The sequence below is a fragment of the Nematostella vectensis genome, chromosome 12 (assembly GCF_932526225.1).
Source record: "Nematostella vectensis chromosome 12, jaNemVect1.1, whole genome shotgun sequence".
Lineage (NCBI taxonomy): Eukaryota > Metazoa > Cnidaria > Anthozoa > Actiniaria > Edwardsiidae > Nematostella > Nematostella vectensis.
This window is the reverse complement of record NC_064045.1, coordinates 14,528,229-14,549,770: the sequence shown is the minus strand read 5'-3', so window position 1 is coordinate 14,549,770 and position 21,542 is coordinate 14,528,229. Positions and strand designations below refer to the sequence as shown.

General features: G+C 44.4%; 1 protein-coding gene across 3 annotated transcripts in view; it reads left to right on the top strand.

The window, feature by feature from the left end:
- The first annotated feature begins 324 nt into the window (after positions 1-324).
- LOC5520187 (protein sidekick-2-like) overlaps positions 325-21,542 on the top strand; it is a 34,709-nt gene continuing 13,491 nt past the window's right edge. The window contains exons 1-16 of one of the 3 annotated variants that reach the window (XM_048719653.1): positions 325-880; positions 5,968-6,270; positions 6,865-7,158; positions 7,728-7,839; positions 8,442-8,650; positions 9,760-10,029; positions 10,186-10,467; positions 10,803-11,078; positions 11,866-12,066; positions 12,396-12,500; positions 12,807-12,877; positions 15,935-16,169; positions 16,386-16,501; positions 16,766-16,961; positions 19,970-19,990; positions 20,922-21,212. In XM_048719653.1, coding sequence (XP_048575610.1) covers positions 820-880; positions 5,968-6,270; positions 6,865-7,158; positions 7,728-7,839; positions 8,442-8,650; positions 9,760-10,029; positions 10,186-10,467; positions 10,803-11,078; positions 11,866-12,066; positions 12,396-12,500; positions 12,807-12,877; positions 15,935-16,169; positions 16,386-16,501; positions 16,766-16,961; positions 19,970-19,990; positions 20,922-21,212 — 3,043 coding nt within the window. In that variant the 5' untranslated portion in view covers positions 325-819. Of the gene's footprint in view, positions 881-5,967; positions 6,271-6,864; positions 7,159-7,271; positions 7,285-7,727; positions 7,840-8,441; positions 8,651-9,759; positions 10,030-10,185; positions 10,468-10,802; positions 11,079-11,865; positions 12,067-12,395; positions 12,501-12,806; positions 12,878-15,934; positions 16,170-16,385; positions 16,502-16,765; positions 16,962-19,969; positions 19,991-20,921; positions 21,213-21,542 lie in introns of those variants that run through there. The other 2 variants (XM_048719654.1, XM_048719655.1) reach the window with 2 other exon arrangements.

Below are 21,542 nucleotides of genomic sequence, written 5' to 3'. Positions count from 1 at the left end.
TTGACAGTGGAAACGAGAATTATTGGGGCTTTTTGGGGGCTTGTGTCCCGCGCGCGTACATGGGGTCCAGAAGGTGCTGGCTGCACTTACGAAGGCAACGAAAGATTGCCGTGTTTTGTGCCTGAAATAACTTGAGAATATACTTTGAAAAGTTCTTTAACTTTTTGAAAACAATATCACGGTAGGATAACGTTTTGTTTTGCAGGCGCATAGAGCCTACATCAAACAGTCTTCGCACGCTCTAGTGACCCAAAACACACTTTGATTTATTCGAGTAAATTACTATACCATCGAACCAATCAACTGCGGAGTTAAAGGTCATGTGACATTTCGCGCTCTGTTTCCTTCCTTTGTGATTATTATTATCAAGTTCTCACAGGAAAAGAGTCGTCCGTTTGATCGCGATTTTAACCCGCGAAGGAAAAGCAACAATTTCCTAAAAGTTGGCAAGAACTTCAGATAACATAGCTTGTTATAACTGGAAAGGATTTAAGGGAAACGTTGGTTTAAGATCGCTCGTGTGTTTGTTTGCAGAACCTCGGATCTTCCTTGGGCCTTATTGAAATCCAAAGTCGGGTCGAGCTAATTTACATCAAAAGAGAGCACAAACTTCACAACAAAATAGAACTACAGACAAGAGATTCAACACTTGTATTTTGCCTGGTAAATAAGATGGTTAGACAACGAGCAGCTATGGGTTCACTGGGTAGATAACACAAGTCGCGTACAATTATAAACACTACTAGCAGATGCCGTTGAATTTCTGTTCCATTTGGAGCCACAAATACCGGAGAGAGCTTCTAGACCAAGCTACAAGCTATGACAGATATACTTTGGCTTCTACTGCTTGTTTTGTGCGTATGTTGTTCTGTTTATGGAGGTAAGAAGTTCGTCTGTAAGGCGTTTATTTTAGCGCGTTTGTCTGCGTGACTACCGTGGTAAACCCCAGCGCAATTCTCAGTTGACCTGTCTAAGTTTCGACGTGTTTCCCTACAAATTTAAAGCAGATTAAAAGGCTTTGAAAACATACTCAAGTAATAATAGAAAATACAAAAATACTAAGCTAAAATACAAGTCTAAAGTAGTATTTTTCTTGTGTTATGCGCTGACTTCATGGAAGCGTGTGAGTCATCGAGTAAAAAATGTCAACTCGAGACGTCAGATTTAAACTCGTAGCCCAAGCAACAAGGAGCGTTCAGATATTAAGCAAACATTCAACTTTTGAGCCGAAAAAATAAAGGCTTCCAGCTTGATTGAGTTAATACATGTATTTCATAAAGTAGAGATTAGCCATAGCGCCCAATAAGTCACGTATTTTGACGATGAGTGTGAGATCGGCTTTCCATGTATTTCGAAAGCTGAATCAAAAAAAGCTCGAAATAAACAGCACTATTTTGGCTTCCCATTTAATGGCAACGAAATGGCTTCCTATGCAAAGGCGTCTGGATATTTTGAAATATAAATACTCGAAACTTTTCTCTTCTCTAACGTAAACCATCTGTATTTTGACTACTAACTGATTGTTTGCACTACGCAAAAAGGATCAATTCTCGAAACTAATTTTTGTGGGGCTTAGATGCAGTTCCTACCGCGCTTTTGTTTGTCAAGTTCAAGTTTGCCAAGAGCAGTTTGTGTATTCGTGTCTCGTCAATGGAAATCTAATCTAGTCTTGGCTATTTCCCCATGAGCCGTGTCATCGCGTATTAAAGACTGTCAAAACCTTTTATAGCAGCTATTTGCTGGTATTTTGCGGTGAGCTGCGGTCGGGGAAAAGGCCGTTTACAAGCCATTTATCAGTTTGAGACTGCAGGAGTTTTACTACCTGCTTCCAGTATATAACCTTAAGTTTCCAGGAGAGCCATCTACTCTGGCTCTGCCTTTTAATGCTATGTGCTAACCGATTTTAAACTGGCGTTTTCACGAGATTATGATTGTAAAAATTTTCCCCTTGACCTTTCCATAGTTTGACTTTATTGCAACTCATAACTAAACTCGTACTTGTTATAATTTATCGAGGGTTCAGTGGGATCGTAATGTTTGTCTTTTACAAGTGTTTCCAAACACCATTTCTTTTCAACTGAGCAAAGTGAGTCAAAATTAATTAACAGCTAGTTAATTGGTTTAATGTCCCAATGAATTCACATCTTTGTGAAAAGTCTTCGTTCCTTTACCAGCAAGATATTGATAAGCAAAACAAGAAATATTTCTAATAATGCATGATGAAATTTTTAGTATAATTTTACACCTCTGTCAAAAAGGTTATTTGATTTTAAAGGACACTTGTAAAATCATAGTTGAATAGACTTCAAGAACCATTTTACAGCAAAACACAAACTGTCGAAACTCTTTTGTAATAATAAAGAGCACGCGATAAAGTCTCCTGCCTGCTTTCAAAACAAGCAGTTTATTTTATCTTGATGATCTTCATTTTATTGAGCAAACTTTCTTATTATGTTTCAGTAACATTTTACCAGCTCAACTTTGAACAAGTTACAATAACAATCAACAACTTCTTTCCTGCATTGCTTCTCGAATTATTGCGATTTCCTCGAATTTAACTCATTTGTAAGGCACCCCATCATACCTCAGCCCTTGAACGCCTTGTTTGGATTGATGTCACCGTAAGTGTGTTTGAGTTGTGTTTTATTTCCCCGTATTTTCTAATACACCGGTCATGGTTATCGCGCCCCATGGAGCTGTGTATTGTATCAATGCGTTGTTGCCAGTTTTTTCGTTTACCTTCTCTTGCAGGTGGTTGTATTATAACGGCTAATTATCCTAATTGCACCCTACGTATGATATCGAATTTTAAACCCATTATTCTTACATCTTAACAATACAATACATTGTTTAGACTTTTGTCGCTTTTTTATTAATGATCAAAATCATCGCATTTTATTCGTATTCAGCGTCTCAAAGCTAAGATTATTTTATCTCTTTTCGCCATTCCAGTAACAAAAAACTTTACAAAATAAAGAGGGCGACATTATAATCCCTAACTTATGAACCTTTTGAAATCTTGGTATTTTAGTTAAAATAGAATTACTTTTGATGCCTCCTTAGCCGACAATATTAAACTGTGGCAAATATTTCAAATACTTTACAAAAAAGAGGAACTATTTTATTTGCAAAAACTTTTACAAATTGCTCTTTACTTCTTAACAGATGATTATATCTACCCTGCTAGCAGATATTTTATTTCTCTTTGTTTTTTATCACTTAACTTGTTGATGCGCGTCTCTGTTATTTCGTGTTGTTCGTTTATATTTGTGCCGAGAAAAAAAAACAATACAAGTACAGTACAAACAATTACAATACCTAACACTAAGGAAAAGCCTGTGTAGCAGGCTATATATTATCGCTACTTGCAGATGTTTCGCTTCTCATGGCATTCACTTTTTCATGTGGCGTGTTCCATCTAAGCATGCTTTTTCTCTAATCCTGAAGTCTGCGGTGGGACGCCTTTGTTTTCCTGTCCTTCGACTCTTCTTCAGTGTAGACTCAGTGGGAGAGGTTTTTTTTTTTACAAAACAAAACAAAACAAAGAAAGTCTTTGATGCGATAGACTATCACATCAAAGACTTTCTTTGTTTGTGTTTCCCGTTGCTGCTAAAAAAAGCTTAAACCTGATTGGCCAAACTGAGTTGTTGTGCTGGTGATTAATTCGCAATCGACCTCATGCAAACGATATTACAGGCAAGCGGGTATGCAGGATTTGTGTAGGGGTGGGGGGGGGGGGGGGGGGGGGGGAGGGTGCGCACTCATACAGTAAGTATATTATGGAAAAAGGAAACATTTGGTGATCCTTCAGTAAGGAATGCCCCACTCTTCTGAGGTCAGAGGGGAGGGGAGGGGGGTCGTTTGTCAACAGTACGCAGAACGTAGTGTTTATGTCAAATTCTTTTAAAGAAAATGTTTTAAAATATTTGTATAAAAACGTCATATCATTCGAATAGTCGGATGTCTGCTGTGACTAATCTGCTAGCACTTAGACGAAATTAGTGAATCAGGGGAGGGGTGTGTGTGTGTGTGTGTGTGTGTGGGGGGGGGGGGGGGGGGGGGCTATGCCGGCATCGACACCACCATTAACAGAACTTCTTCTAATTTCTACCTCTTTTTCTTCTTCTTCTTCTTTTTCTTCCATAAAACCCCATCTCCTTCTATGCGAAGATTCTTTTGAGGTATAAAAATGTCAACAAAAACGATAACAACAAAAATATATAATAAGTAAAGTTACATAAGTCAATGCAATAATAGTTCTCTTGCTTTCTTAAAAGCGTCAAGACTGGCTGCCCTTGCAGGCTTTTAAGCAACATCCTGCCAAAAAAAATTATACTTTTATAGAATGATATATTATTTGTTTTTATTATATCCATTTTGATTGCGGCACCTTATGGGATTGGAATTGGAAATGAACCTTGAAGGAAAGTCTTTTTAGATATTCCGCCTTAATCCGCGCACCCTATACTCACACCTAGCTATGCTCCCGGTAATAGCAATAATATAATTGCTCCCGGTAATAGCAATAATATAACTGCTCCCGGTAATAGCAATAATATAACTGCTCCCGGTAATAGCAATAATATAATATAACTGCTCCCGGTAATAGAAATAATATAACTGCTCTCGGTAATAGCAATAATATAACTGCTCCCGGTAATAGCAATAATATAACTGCTCCCGGTAATAGCAATAATATAATTGCTCCCGGTAATAGCAATGATATAATATAACTGCTCCCGGTAATAGCAATAATATAACTGCTCTCGGTAATAGCAATAATTTAACTGCTCTCGGTAATAGCAATAATATAACTGCTCTTGGTAATAGCAATAATATAACTGCTCTCGGTAATAGCAATAATACAACTGCAGGCTTTTTAGTCTATGTGTCGGGTGCACGTTGTAGGATTCTTTTGTAGGCCGCAAATAAGTGCGCTATTCCTAATAGCAAATTCAGTCTACCTACACCGGGATCTCCCTGTGATGATAGGTCGTATTTACTACGAGTAATGATTTCCTGCGTATGCCCCGCTGGCTTCCGGGTTTGGTTTGTCTGTGGAGCCGTATAATTTGTACATGTACTGTATTGTCTCTTTCGGCCTTGACAGATGTCAAATAAGTGACCTGTCTGGGTGGCAAATTCAAAACAAAATAATTAAACAAAAGATTCAGAAATGACTGCACTCGTCACACCAGAGAACGACAAAAAAAATAAAATCTTTAAATTAAACTAAACCCTTTCTATAAAAAGAATTCTGTTTTTTTGTAAACGCTGAATAAGTTGCTTTTTGTTGCTGATATTTTGCATCAAAACGCCTAAGCACTTACTAGTTTGCGACCCAAACAGTCACGTGATCTCTCAGTCACCTGGTAGCCTCAAGAAGTGCAATTCATATCTGATAAAATGTTTAAGTGCCCTTTTCTGGGTACGCTCAATGGCGTCTGCCTTTTGCTAGATAGATATCAACTGTGCCCACAGGGAATCACGGAGGACAAAGTGTATTAGTGCGTCAGCGTATGGGGCCTCATATATTGTGAATCGGGTTCGATTTATGGTCCGTTTCTCGGCCACTAATTCATCTTGTTGAGTGTATATAAACTTACTTGAAGCTTGTGAGCTCATTTCCTTGATGGGCTCTTCTATCAATGCGCATTAGGATTTTAAACATGAAGATAATAGATGGTACTGTTCAAGCATTATCTATGTTTCTATATAAAGTTTTTATTCAACCAGTACTTTATACCTCTATAGGTCAGATAGCCTCGTTATGACGGCGTGTTTGAGTCATGTGTATGACACCCTTATAGCCCGGACACCCTTACCGCGTAACTAGTTCTTACGGTAGAGAATCTTACGTTCTTAGTAATAACAGCGTGTTTGAATCGTGTGCGTGACACTTCTATAAGCTGGACACCCTCAACCGTCACACTAGTTCTTAGTAATGACGTCGTTTGACTTATCCAGGTTCTCCACCAGTATTCAGCTCTTCCACTCCTAGCGACAGCGTAGGTGTCATCCCAGAAGGCAACGCGGTCACCTTCTATTGCACAGCATCCGGGGACTTGCCTATTCAGTACAGTTGGACATCCGCTGACCTGCAGAACAACATACGGGACCTTACGATGGACTCGCGCTATACCCAGCACAATGATGGTCGCCTGACGATCAGCAACGTTCAGCACGCCAAAGATGATGGGTATTATCACTGTGTGGCAAAGAATAACGAGGGGACTGCCTTATCTCGGCGGGCGATATTCAGAGTAGCATGTAAGTAGCCTTGATACTGTAAAAATGGTGCAGGCATGGCATGCCCTGTGATATTGCCAACACCCTGAGTAACACTGTATGTATTTCGGGTGTTGCTGTTTGGTTGCATGCAATATGTTCTTTAGTGTTGTATGCTGTATGTGTTTTTGTTTCGTTGCATGCAACCAGTGGCATATGCTGTTTGCTGTTTTGTTTGGTTTCTTGCAATATATTGCAAATTGCTGTATGCTTTTTTTGTTGTTGTTGTTTACTTGCTGTATGTTGGTTGTATGCTGGTTGTTTTTTTGCTTGCTTGCAATATGTTGCATGGTGTTGTATGTTGGTTGTATGCTATATCCAGCGTGAGTCTGTAGCATTGCTATATCTGTTTGTATAGGGATTAACAGCAAATTTAGTTACAACCAAAATGACCCCCTTTATCGTGTACCTGCATGATAGCAAATATAAGCAGAGCGATTGATACCCGGTACAGTATCAGTTTCATATCGAGACTGCCCTTCGGTCTCTATATACTTTTTCTAACTAAATCACATTAAGGCGAGGGTAATAATTTAAAAAGTTTAAAAAGGTAATCTCGCGTGTATTCTTTGCCAGACCTGACGATCCCAGCCAGCTCTAGTTCTCCGCCCACCGCGTCCTGTTACATGTACTCTCACTACAAGTACACACTGGGCATCACAGACACATTCCCGCTCTTCCCTAAGACACAATACACGTGGCGCAAGAGTGGCGCGCTCCTCAGAGAGACTGACGAGGTCAGCTTCTCGTCCCAGGGCAACCTGTACCTCAGCAGGCTCGGCTTTGATGATATCGGCGAGTACGGCTCGGAAGTCACCAATACTGTCACCGGGACTTCGTACTCGAGACCTAAGCAGATTCTTTCAGTTCGTAAGTACCAAGCCAAATAATGGCGTTCTGTTATTTGTAAGTATTAGCAGGTTCTTTCAGTTCGTAAGTACCAAGCCAAATAATGGCGTTCTGTTATTTGTAAGTATTAGCAGATTCTTTCAGTTCGTACCAAGCCAAATAATGGTATTCTGTTAGTATTGAAACATTTGTAGCCATCCTATTTTCATTAAGAGCTACTCGGATGGTTTCAATGCTAGTTGCGCGAAGGACGTAAAAGCCGAACTTAGTCGATCTAAGTCGCGCGAAGGACGTAAAAGCCGAACTTAGTCGATCTAAGTCGCGCGAAGGACGTAAAAGCCGAACTTAGTCGATCTAAGTCGCGCGAAAAAGCGGGCGACCGATAGTGAGAAGATTTCGGAGCCCAATACACCTATATTTGGCCGAATGCTACGTCCGATAGAACAGCTTTCCGCGAACTTTTCTGGGGCGCTGGGGAGCCTGTTTTGCAGGCTAAAGCAGGAGCCCAGTTTTCAGTTCTACAGTTTTTTTCTTCTAGTCAAAAATTCACTTACACTGCAATGTCTTTAATCTGTAATTGTGTACTGCAGAATCTTCGAGCTATTCGAGCGTGAGATCCTCCATTCTCCTTGGGCCGTCACACCAAATAGCGGTCAGCGGGAAAGGACAAGAAGTCACTTTCGAATGCTTTGTCACGGGGAGGTGAATATCTATTCTCTATAGCAACATGTTTCTTAAGAATGTCTTAAACAGTTCTTATATATGGTAGGCAAATTAATATAAGTGAAGTGAGATAGGAGACAAAGGAAAATTTCGTTGCTTTTGCTGCCAATTACCGTGATAAGGTTGATGAAGACAGAGATACTTATGGTGATGATGATGATAGTGACTGCGATGATGATGACGACGATGATGACGGCATAGGGACCTTTAGCAATGACGACGACAACGGCTAGGACAACGAGATAGCAAAAGATGTGTTCGCGCTTAGCAATCAATTCCAGTTAAATTGCAATGGAATAAGCAAAACATTATAAAAATAAACTAAGGGCCTTATTTCTACAACAGGGAACGTAGTTAGAGAAGTTTACAGTGCAAACGTGCGCGTTATCAATAGACCGTGAAACTTGGAGTTTTCACGCCGTGGATGCTTAAGGTCTCTAATAACGACGACGACGACGATGATGATGACAATGATAATGATTATTATAATAATGATGATGATGATGACGATAATAATGATGATGATGATGACGATAATGAAATGTTTGATGTGGCTAATCCTGACTTCTTTTCCTTGTCAGCCCGATGCCTAGTATCACGTGGTGGAAGGACAGTCTTCAGATCACCGCGTCCGCTAAGTACGAGTTCGTCCGCGCCTCAGGCGGCTCACTTAACAAGAGACTCAAGGTCAAGGATATCTATCCGTCCGACGCAGGGGTGTACTCATGCACGGTCTCCAATCCCATCAGCAGCGGGGCGGGAACGAGGGCGGGGAATCTCACGGTGTATAGTAAGTATGATATACTTATATAACGTACCCTACCCCATTAGTAGCGGGAGGGGGAAGAGAACAAGGGCGGGGAATCTCACGGTGTGTAGTAAGTATGATGTACTTATATAACGTACCCTACCCCATTAGTAGCGGGAGGGGGGAAGGGAACAAGGGCGGGGAATCTCACGGTGTATAGTAAGTATGATATACTTATATAACGTACCCTACCCCATTAGTAGCGGGAGGGGGGGAGGGGAACAAGGGCGGGGAATCTCACGGTGTGTAGTAAGTATGATGTACTTATATAACGTACCCTACCCCATTAGTAGCGGGAGGGGGGAAGGGAACAAGGGCGGGGAATCTCACGGTGTGTAGTAAGTATGATGTACTTATATAACGTACCCTACCCCATTAGTAGCGGAGGGGGTGGGGGCGGGAACAAGGGCGGGGAATCTCACGGTGTATACCTTATAACACTTAATTGGCAAAATTTCGCGATTTCGAGATGGCAAAATTTCGCGACACTTTATTTTCGCGATTTTCCTATTTTCGTAAAAACCAGATCACTTTATTTTCGCGATTTTGGGATGATAAAATCAAGCAAAACAAGTAAAATTAAAATGTGGTGTTATCATCAAAACTGAAACAATTTGTAACAAAAATCTAAAATACAAGTCCAACTCAACCCCTTACCGTACTATATGTACATTAGATGACTAAATAGACAAAGTGTTTCCATAAATCTTATTAAACGGCCAATATTCCCCCAAAGGCTTCTTGTGTACTCACTTAATTTTCGCGCATGTACTTATATAAGGTACCCTTCCCCATTATTAGTTGGGGGAGGGGTGGGGGTAAGGGCGGGGAACCTCACGGTTTACAGTAAGTAGACAGCAGAAGGTATACCATCTACATCTACATCGCCCTATCGGAGAATCCCTATGAACTAGGAATCCAAAAGTTATAAAAAATAAAATTTAGATAATTATTTTTGAATAATGGAAGCAAAAGCAAAAAGAAAGGAATTTCTGTCTAAGTCCCTTTAAGCTCGTGAATATTTTGGCGCAATATTTGATTGAAATTACCCAGTTGTGTTTTTTTGTTAAAGACGCTCTTTTATCCCACAGCCGACCCGACCTTAGTAACGGGTCCTAGTGACGTCACTCTCTACCCTGGAAACCAAGCCGTTTTCAGTTGTCGCGCACGTGGCACGCCAACGCCCACTATCACGTGGTACAATAACGGTCGGCGCGTGTTCGCAAACAGCCGCGAGAGTGTGAGCAGTAGCGGGGATTATACCATCCTACAGACGAAGGCGGAAGACTCGGGAGTCATTCAGTGCTTAGCGAGTAACGATGCCGGGCATGTCATGGGCCGAGCATTGCTGAAAATCCTTGGTGAGTTTAGGAATAGTCTTTAATGTCCGTCGATTCGATTTGCGTGACAATGGTGTTTTTGTTTTGAATATTTTTATCATTGTTAGAGATACAACTTTCCCTATATTATTTGAAGAAGATATTCACAAGTAATCTTATTTTTTTGCTACACTAAAGGTATTCCCATATGGATTACGTTACCCCCGCGTGACACAAGCGTGACAATAGGAGAGACCGTGGTATTCGACTGTCAGACGCGTGGCAACCCCACGCCCACGGTCACATGGTGGAAGGGGTCATCGGTGATAGATATTAGTAGTCCATCCACGCGGTTCCACCAGAAATCTGATGGCGCCTTACAGATCACGGGAACACAACGTGTTGACAACGGAGTGTACACGTGTCTCGCCAGGAACAGCCTAGGCGTGAAGAATGCGTCCGCAGAACTTAAGGTTCTGGGTAAGTGAGAATGGGGCCATGTCCATTGTTATGCGCATCCCGTCTGCGCATGGAGTTAGGTTCTGGGTAAGTTAGAATGGAGCTTGCTAGTACTTTTTAAAGGCTCAGACTGTCGTCACTTCCCCTCCCCCCCCCCACACACACAAACAACACAACCAAGGCTACTTATTTTTTCCCATGTTTGAATCTAATGTGTCTTCTGAGCAAAACCTTGATAATGTGACAAACGTCTCTCCCCCCGCATACCATCGCCACCAAGTGCTATCCTTTTTTATACCTATATTCTAATCTAAAGTCTCCTAAATGTTGATTGACAAATACTATCCTATTCACAGCCCAGACAAACATCACCACCCCTCTCCCTCCGCGCACAATCGCCATAAAGGGCTACTCCATCACCCTGGCGGTGGGCGTCAACAAGGATTCCTTGATTTCTCTGAGGTTCACATGGACAAAAGACGGGTCATCGGTCACCGATCCGCGCATGCAAATACTAGCGAATGGATCATTGGCGATTACCGCTGTCCACGACTCGGACGCAGGCACATATAAGTGCGTGGTGTCATCAGATGTCGGCAATGCGTCCACCAGCACCGTGCTTGTTGTACAAGGTATTGTAGTCCCTAATATCTCGAACTCGGAAACCCCGAACTACCCGCTGACTCGAACTCGGATAACTCGAATTACCCGATAACTCGAACTCGAATTACCCAATAATTCGAACTCGGAAAGCCCGAACTACCCGCTGACTCGAACTCGGACAACTCTAATTACCCGATAACTCGAACTCCGATTACCCGAATCACCCGATGACTCGAACTCGAATTACCCAATAACTCGAACTCGGATAGCCCGAACTACCCGCTGACTCGAACTTGCATAACCCGAAGGAACAGCAAACTCGACCTCAGTTAGCCTGAAACCCGCAGGCCGCAAAACTCCGATTGCCTAAACCACACGCTTACTCGAACTTGGATAACTCGAAGGACCCGCTGGTCCAAACACGGATAACGACTACCTAATAACTCTAGCTCTATGTTTAACTTTCACAAAATTGCCGAATCGTCTTCATCTTCCACACTGTCTTATGTTCCTGGTTCTTTGAAGTTATCTTCGTACAACTTAAACTTAAGCAAACATGCTTCAAAACAGCATGTTTCTGGTCGACAGACGCCAACCAGAAGTATAGAGTTTTTGTGTTGAACGCTACCCCAACGCTAGCAGGCTTTGTATGTAAAACTGCGTGGTGGTGCAGTCATCACGTATTTGGTTGGAGAAAAACCTTTACAAAAAGGAAAACGTTGAACTTCCGGTTACCGTCCGTCGTTCAGAAACTTGCGACGTTCTTGCTACAATACGAGCAAATCTCGTATCATTCACTTTCTGCCTTTTGTACAGAAATCCCACTTAGTCCTTCGCGTCCAGTCGTGAGTCAGATCCAGTCCACCTCCCTCCGCCTTGAATGGAACCCCCCCGGATACACGGGCAACAGTCGTATCATATCATACACTGTCGAGATGCTGAAGGAGGGGGGGTCATGGGCCACCAAACTCCAAAACATCAATCCATCGTCCTCACAAGTCGCGGCCGTCATCACAGGTACATTCGCATGCCAACGAGAGTTTGACGTGTCCATGGTAACGCAATAGTAATGTGTACATGCTTATAATAACGAGCTTAAAATTTACGACGGCAGAAAGACGACGACGGTGCACACCGTAGACGTCTCAACGCGCTGAAAGAGAAATGTAAAAGTAGCACGCGCTGAAATCACGCTTGAGCGCCTTGGTAGACTCTTCGCCGCCAAAAATCTTCTCTATTCCCTAAAGCACGATCGAATTTTACGCGCGCACTTTGCTCACTGCCTCACTGTTTCGCACTTGGTATTTTGCTACCTGACAGAGGCTGACAGAGAGTCTTCATTCCAGATCTTAGCCCATTCACGCGGTACAAGTTTCGTGTTCGCGCCGTGAACGAAGTCGGCACAGGGTTACCAAGTGACGCGACGCCGTTTATCACAACCTTCTCTGCACGTGAGTACCCTTATGACAGGCACACGGTAACACGTGCTTAACCTAACAATGCACGCACGTATGGCACGTGGTGAACACATGAGTACCCTAATGACAGGCACACGGTAACACGTGCTCAACCTAACGATGCCTGTAAATATGGCATGTGGTCAACACGTAACTACATATAGCACGTGGTCAGCCCGCAAGACTGGCACACGGTAACACGTGCTCAACCTAACAATGCCCGCAAGTAAAGTACGTGGACAACACGTGAGTAACATATTGCACGTGATCAACCCCTTACGCTGTCCCATCCACTTACAGCCCCGTCCGGCGCTCCCACGTCAGTGAAAGGTCAGCCGTCCGCCGCACAGGCATTTGTGGTCTCCTGGCAGGTGGGTGGTGACAGAAAACCATTTGTATGGGTTATATAGTGTGACCATTCGCCTGGGTGGTATAGTGTGACCATTCGCATGGGTGATATAGTGTGACCATTCGCATGGGTGATATAGTGTTACCATTTGCATGGGTGATATAGTGTGACCATTCGCATGAGTGATATAGTGTGACAATTCGTATGGGTGATATAGTGTTACCATTCGCATGGATGATATAGTGTTACCATTCGCATGGGTGATATAGTGTGACCATTTGCATGGATGATATAGTGTTACCATTTGCATGGATGATATAGTGTTACCATTCGCATGGGTGGTATAGTGTTACCATTCGCATGGGTGATATAGTGTGACCATTCGCATGGGTGATATAGTGTTACCATTTGCATGGGTGATATAGTGTGACCATTTGCATGGATGAAATAGTTTTACCATTTGCATGGGTGATATAGTGTGACCATTCGCATGAGTGATATAGTGTGACAATTCGTATGGGTGATATAGTGTTACCATTCGCATGGATGATATAGTGTTACCATTCGCATGGGTGATATAGTGTTACCATTCGCATGAGTGATATAGTGTTACCATCTGCATGGATGATATAGTGTGACCATTTGCATGGATGATATAATGTGACCATTCGCATGGGTGATATAGTGTTACCATTCGCATGGATGATATAGTGTTACCATTCGCATGGGTGATATAGTGTTACCATTCGCATGAGTGATATAGTGTTACCATCTGCATGGATGATATAGTGTTACCATTCGCATGGGTGGTATAGTGTTACCATTTGCATGGGTGATATAGTGTTACCATTCGCATGAGTGATATAGTGTTACCATCTGCATGGGTGATATAGTGTTACTATACGCATGGGTGATATAGTGTTACCATACGCATGGGGGATATAGTGTTACCATTCGTATGGGTGATATAGTGTTACCATTTGCATGGGTGATATAGTGTTACCATACGCATGGGTGATACAGTTTTACCATTTGCATGGGTGATATAGTGTTACCATTCGCATGAGTGATATAGTGTTACCATCTGCATGGGTGATATAGTGTTACTATACGCATGGGTGATATAGTGTGACCATTCGCATGGGTGATATAGTGTTACCATTTGCATGGGTGATATAGTGTTACCATTCGCATGGGTGATATAGTGTTACCATACGCATGGGTGATACAGTTTTACCATTTGCATGGGTGATATAGTGTTACCATTTGCATGGGTGATATAGTGTTACCATACGCATGGGTGGTATAGTGTTACCATTCGCATGGGTGATATAGTGTGACCATTTGCATGAGTGATATAGTGTTACCATTTGCATGAGTGATATAGTGTTACCATTTGCATGGGTGATATAGTGTGACCATTTGCATGGGTGATATAGTGTTACCATTCGCATGGGTGATATAGTGTTACCATCTGCATGGATGATATAGTGTGACCATTCGCATGGGTGATATAGTGTTACCATTTGCATGGGTGATATAGTGTTACCATTCGCCTGGGTGATATAGTGTTACCATTCGCATGGGTGATATTGTGTTACCATTCGCATGGGTGATATAGTGTTACCATTCGCATGGGTGATATAGTGTTACCATCTGCATGGATGATATAGTGTTACCATCTGCATGGATGATATAGTGTTACCATTTGCATGGGTGATATAGGGTGACCATTTGCATGGGTGATTTAGTGTTACCATTCGCATGGGTGATATAGTGTTACCATTTGCATGGGTGATATAGTGTTACCATACACATGGGTGATATAGTGTTACCATTCGCATGGATGATATAGTGTGACCATTCGCATGGGTGATATAGTGTTACCATTCGCCTGGGTGATATAGTGTTACCATTCGCCTGGGTGATATAGTTTTACCATTTGCATGGGTGATATAGTGTTACCATCTGCATGGATGATATAGTGTGACCATTCGCATGAGTGATATAGTGTGACCATTCGCATGGATGATATAGTGTTACCATTTGCATGGATGATATAATGTGACCATTCGCATGGGTGATATAGTGTTACCATTCGCATGGGCGATATAGTGTTACCATTCGCATGGGTGATATAGTGTTACCATCTGCATGGATGATATAGTGTGACCATTCGCATGGGTGATATAGTGTTACCATTCGCATGGATGATATAGTGTTACCATCTGCATGGATGATATAGTGTGACCATTCGCATGGGTGATATAGTGTTACCATTTGCATGGGTGATATAGTGTTACCATTCGCCTGGGTGATATAGTGTTACCATTCGCATGGGTGATATAGTGTTACCATTCGCATGGGTGATATAGTGTTACCATTCGCCTGGGTGATATAGTGTTACCATTCGCATGGGTGATATAGTGTGACCATTCGCATGGGTGATATAGTGTTACCATTTGCATGGGTGATATAGTGTTACCATCTGCATGGGTGATATAGTGTGACCATTCGCATGGGTGATATAGTGTGACCATTCGCATGGGTGATATAGTGTTACCATTTGCATGGGTGATATAGTGTTACCATTCGCCTGGGTGATATAGTGTTACCATTCGCATGGGTGATATAGTGTGACCATTCGCATGGGTGATATAGTGTTACCATCTGCATGGGTGATATAGTGTGACCATTCGCATGGGTGATATAGTGTTACCATCTGCATGGATGATATAGTGTGACCATTTGCACGAGTGATATAGTGTATACTTAGGAGGGAAAGTGTATACAGCTTTTTCGAGTACTATTATTTCCCTTCTTCTTTTCGCCCATTCTTCCTTTTTCCCGCACACGGACCTCTTGCCCCTCCCCTTTAGCGCCGCTACGCAGGCTAGACTACTATTTGCGTTTGCTAATGAGAAGCTGGCTTTGGTGCTTTTATAACACCAGTAAAAGGTCTGGTATCAAGGCAAACAGTAAATTGCAAATACAAAATAAAAAAAAAAAGGATTCAAATTTTGCGTATTGATATACCACCGATGGTAAAAATCGGCTGAGAGTTTCCTTTTACACACAGCCCCCGCCGGCAGATACCCACAACGGTCTGTTGCTAGGATACCGCATCAACTACCGCTTGAACGGCATCGCGGGTAACACGTTCAACCTGAAGGTGATAACTGAAGGCGCGGCTACTCAGGGTACTGTGGACGGGCTGCTCCTGTGGACTGAGTACGAGGTTAAGGTGCAGGCCTACAACAACGCGGGCTCAGGGCCCTTCAGCAGCAGTGTCATCGTAACGACAGGCGAGGGAGGTAGGTAGTCATGGTAACATGAAACATCACGTGCTATTATTCAATTTAATCAAAATTTGGCTTTAACTTTGTCTATATGTGTTCTTTTGCACAGGAATACAAAAAATATCCAATTCCTAGTTTCTTAATAATATAATTTGCGCCTTAATAATATAATTTGCGTGTTTGTTTAAGCGCGCCTTGTATTATCAAACTTATCGTTTTTATCGCTTTAAGTTCCCACCGCGCCTGTGCAAAACCTGAAGATCATCGCGATCAAGGCTACGACAGTTGACATGGAATGGGAACCGCCGCCACAACAACAGTGGAACGGCCGACTCAAGGGCTTTAAGGTAAAACCAGCACTGGCTAATGCTATAAACATATAAAAAAAACCGTCGATTTTCTAGCTCGCCCGGTCAATGCCTCCTCAGAACATTACATACCATATTTGGGAATCCGCTACAATCATGTCTCCGCTTTTTTATCGGACTTCTTGTTTACTCCGTTTTTTTTTTTTTTTTTGCCGCCAGCTTAAAGTAAGAGACCCAGGCCTAGAAAAAAATAATAGCCATTCGTTCATATTCAATGCCAGCAAATAATGATTTGTCTCCTAGCTGTTAGCCTGGCAGCCACACGACCCCAGCACCATCACCCGAACAGTGATGAGCCATGATAGCAGTAGAGCGACCCAGCGAGGGACTCTAGTGAACCTTCGCAAGTACACCCAGTACCAAGTGGTGGTGGTAGCCTTCAACAGCGCGGGCGACAGTCCTAGGAGCGAACAGAAGCTTATACGGACCGAGGAGGGAGGTGAGAGTCAAGGAGAAGGGTGGGGTACGGCGGGTGACAGTCCTAGGGGTGAACAGAAGCTTATACGGACCGAGGAGGGGGGTGAGAGTCAAGGAGAGGGGTGGGGTACGGCGGGTGACAGTCCTAGGAGCGAACAGAAGCTTATACGGACCGAGGAGGGAGGTGAGAGTCAATGAGAAGGGTGGGGTACGGCGGGTGACAGTCCTAGGAGCGAACAGAAGCTTATACGGACCGAGGAGGGAGGTGAGAGTCAAGGAGAAGGGTGGGGTACGGCGGGCGACAGTCCTAGGGGCGAACAGAAGCTTATACGGACCGAGGAGGGAGGTGAGAGTCAAGGAGAAGGGTGGGGTACGGCGGGTGACAGTCCTAGGAGCGAACAGAAGCTTATACGGACCGAGGAGGGAGGTGAGAGTCAATGAGAAGGGTGGGGTACGGCGGGTGACAGTCCTAGGAGCGAACAGAAGCTTATACGGACCGAGGAGGGAGGTGAGAGTCAATGAGAAGGGTGGGGTACGGCGGGTGACAGTCCTAGAAGCGAACAGAAGATTATACGGACCGAGGAGGGAGGTGAGAGTCAAGGAGAAGGGTGGGGTACGGCGGGTGACAGTCCTAGGAGCGAACAGAAGCTTATACGGACCGAGGAGGGAGGTGAGAGTCAAGGAGAAGGGTGGGGTACGGCGGGGAACAGTCCTAGGAGCGAACAGAAGCTTATACGGACCGAGGAGGGAGGTGAGAGTCAAGGAGAGGGGTGGGGTACGGCGGGTGACAGTCCTAGGAGCGAACAGAAGCTTATACGGACCGAGGGGGGAGGTGAGAGTCAAGGAGAAGGGTGGGGTACGGCGGGTGACAGTCCTAGGAGCGAACAGAAGCTTATACGGACCGAGGAGGGAGGTGAGAGTCAAGGAGAGGGGTGGGGTACGGCGGGTGACAGTCCTAGGGGCGAACAGAAGCTTATACGGACCTAGGAGGGAGGTGAGAGTCAATGAGAAGGGTGGGGTACGGCGGGTGACAGTCCTAGGAGCGTACAGAAGCTTATACGGACCGAGGAGGGAGGTGAGAGTCAAGGAGAAGGGTGGGGTACGGCGGGTGACAGTCCTAGGAGCGAACAGAAGCTTATACGGACCGAGGAGGGAGGTGAGAGTCAAGGAGAGGGGTGGGGTACGGCGGGTGACAGTCCTAGGAGCGAACAGAAGCTTATACGGACCGAGGAGGGAGGTGAGAGTCAAGGAGAGGGGTGGGGTACGGCGGGTGACAGTCCTAGGAGCGAACAGAAGCTTATACGGACCGAGGGGGGAGGTGAGAGTCAAGGAGAAGGGTGGGGTACGGCGGGTGACAGTCCTAGGAGCGAACAGAAGCTTATACGGACCGAGGAGGGAGGTGAGAGTCAAGGAGAGGGGTGGGGTACGGCGGGCGACAGTCCTAGGAGCGAACAGAAGCTTATACGGACCGAAGAGGGAGGTGAGAGTCAAGGAGAAGGGTGGGGTACGGCGGGTGACAGTCCTAGGAGCGAACAGAAGCTTATACGGACCGAGGAGGGAGGTGAGAGTCAAGGAGAAGGGTGGGGTACGGCGGGGAACAGTTCTAGGAGCGTACAGAAGCTTATACGGACCGAGGAGGGAGGTGAGAGTCAAGGAGAGGGGTGGGGTACGGCGGGTGACAGTCCTAGGAGCGAACAGAAGCTTATACGGACCGAGGAGGGAGGTGAGAGTCAATGAGAAGGGTGGGGTACGGCGGGTGACAGTCCTAGGGGCGAACAGAAGCTTATACGGACCGAGGAGGGAGGTGAGAGTCAATGAGAAGGGTGGGGTACGGCGGGGAACAGTCCTAGGGGCGAACAGAAGCTTATACGGATCGAGGAGGGAGATGAGAGTCAATGAGAGGGGTGGGGTACGGCGGGTGACAGTCCTAGGAGCGTACAGAAGCTTATACGGACCGAGGAGGGAGGTGAGAGTCAAGGAGAAGGGTGGGGTACGGCGGGTGACAGTCCTAGGAGCGAACAGAAGCTTATACGGACCGAGGAGGGAGGTGAGAGTCAAGGAGAAGGGTGGGGTACGGCGGGTGACAGTCCTAGGAGCGTACAGAAGCTTATACGGACCGAGGAGGGAGGTGAGAGTCAAGGAGAAGGGTGGGGTACGGCGGGTGACAGTCCTAGGAGCAAACAGAAGCTTATACGGACCGAGGAGGGAGGTGAGAGTCAATGAGAGGGGTGGGGTACGGCGGGTGACAGTCCTAGGAGCGTACAGAAGCTTATACGGACCGAGGAGGGAGGTGAGAGTCAAGGAGAAGGGTGGGGTACGGCGGGTGACAGTCCTAGGAGCGAACAGAAGCTTATACGGACCGAGGAGGGAGGTGAGAGTCAAGGAGAAGGGTGGGGTACGGCGGGTGACAGTCCTAGGAGCGAACAGAAGCTTATACGGACCGAGGAGGGAGGTGAGAGTCAAGGAGAGGGGTGGGGTACGGCGGGTGACAGTCCTAGGAGCGTACAGAAGCTTATACGGACCGAGGAGGGAGGTGAGAGTCAAGGAGAAGGGTGGGGTACGGCGGGTGACAGTCCTAGGGGCGAACAGAAGCTTATACGGACCGAGGAGGGAGGTGAGAGTCAAGGAGAAGGGTGGGGTACGGCGGGTGACAGTCCTAGGAGCGAACAGAAGCTTATACGGACCGGGGAGGGAGGTGAGAGTCAAGGAGAGGGGTGGGGTACGGCGGGGAACAGTTCTAGGAGCGTACAGAAGCTTATACAGACCGAGGGGGGAGGTATGCGTCAGGCGAATGACCATCTAGGAAAAGTAGGTCGGGGAGGGTTATACAGCGGGGGGGGGGGGGGGGGGGGGGGTGGCTGCATACACTCTTGACATGAATGATCCTAAATGTGCTATAATAAATACTAATAGAACTGATGACTATTTTAATATTTGTATAATTGACACAAATAATAATAATAGCTATGATTGTGTTAATAATGATGGTGATAATGATGATAATAATGATGATGATTGTTATTTTTCCAGGAAACATTCATCCAAATGCAGGTACTGCATCTAAATGATGTAAATACTAATAACTAAACACAATTATAATCTTAATAATATAACGCGATTCCCATCTCTACCAAAAACGTCTAATTGAAAATTATTGTAAAGAAAATGAAAATTTGATGAGGATAATGTAAATAAGGAATATTATTTTTTTAATTTAAATTCTTATTTTTATTAGTGTTCCTTAAATAAATATAAAAGCTTTTAAAAAATTAAAAGGGTTTATTATCTTTAAACAAAGCACAGACTTCTTTAAAATAAAGTGGCAATAAAGGTAAACAATATTTTCTTTCAAATAACTGTTTGCTAAAAACTTTTTTTCACCAGGAAAGTGTCTACTATGAGGGGTAGGGTGGGGGCTCACGATTTTCTGAGATTTTGAATAAATAACGAATACACTCCACTTCGGCTTATTGCTGTCCTTTCCCTTATCGGATAAACTGAATACATTTCCGGTCGTCTCTCCTTTGACGCGAAGAGATTTTGTTGCATTGCAATTAAACAAGAAACAGGGGCGAACCCTTGTTTTCGCTATTCTTAAACTACACATCGAAATAGCGATTAGGGGCACAGACCCCCATGCCCACACCCCCTCTATTTATCTGCAACTGCCTAAGATACCAAACAATATATTTTTTGTAGCCGTCTTTTCTTTTCAGTTCGTTTGATAAGGACACTGCATACCGTATTTGGGAGTCCCTTCCAATCACTATTTATATATTTTTATCGAATAGAATAGATTAGAATTTCCACAAAAACTAAAGATTTCGTGATTACTAGTTTTTTTGGACGCCATCTTGAAAAATAAAACCCAGATCAACGTTTCAGATTACCACACGCACCCACGCACGCTAGCTTCAGGCTCTTTCAGACCATTAGAAAAACGACTCCTATTGATTGATATGAATGTGCACCGTGCTTTTAGTGCCCACCGCAGTGTCCTCGTTCAGCGTGTCTGATGTCTACTCGGATGGGTTCACTGTCAACTGGAACCCGCCAGTAGAGATCAACGGCAACCTCGTGTCCTACCTCGTCAAGCACTGGCGGAACACTAGTAACCCTGTGGTGTCTGAGCAGTACACGGCCAACTACTCCGTAGACGTCACGGTGACCGGGCTCAACCCAAACACGTGGTATACCGTCACTGTCGCGGCGAAGACTGGGGCGGGACTAGGGCCGGAGAAAAAGCTATATGTTCAGACGGTGGACTCACCTGGTGAGTGGTCATTGTAGATGATGATGATGAAGCAGAAGGAAATCATGATGGTGGTGCTGGTGATGATAATGATGCTGATAATGGTGGTGCTGGTGATGATAATGATGCTGATAATGGTGGTGATGGTTGTGATGGTGATGATGATGGTGGTGGTGATGATGGTGATGATGATGATGGTGATGGTGGTGATGGTGATGATGATGATCATGATGTTGTTACTTCTGCTGCTGATGATGATGCTGATGATATTGATACTGATTGTGATTTTGAAGGTGAAGATGTTGGTAATGATGAGGACTGTTAATGTTGTTGTTATGATGATAATTATGA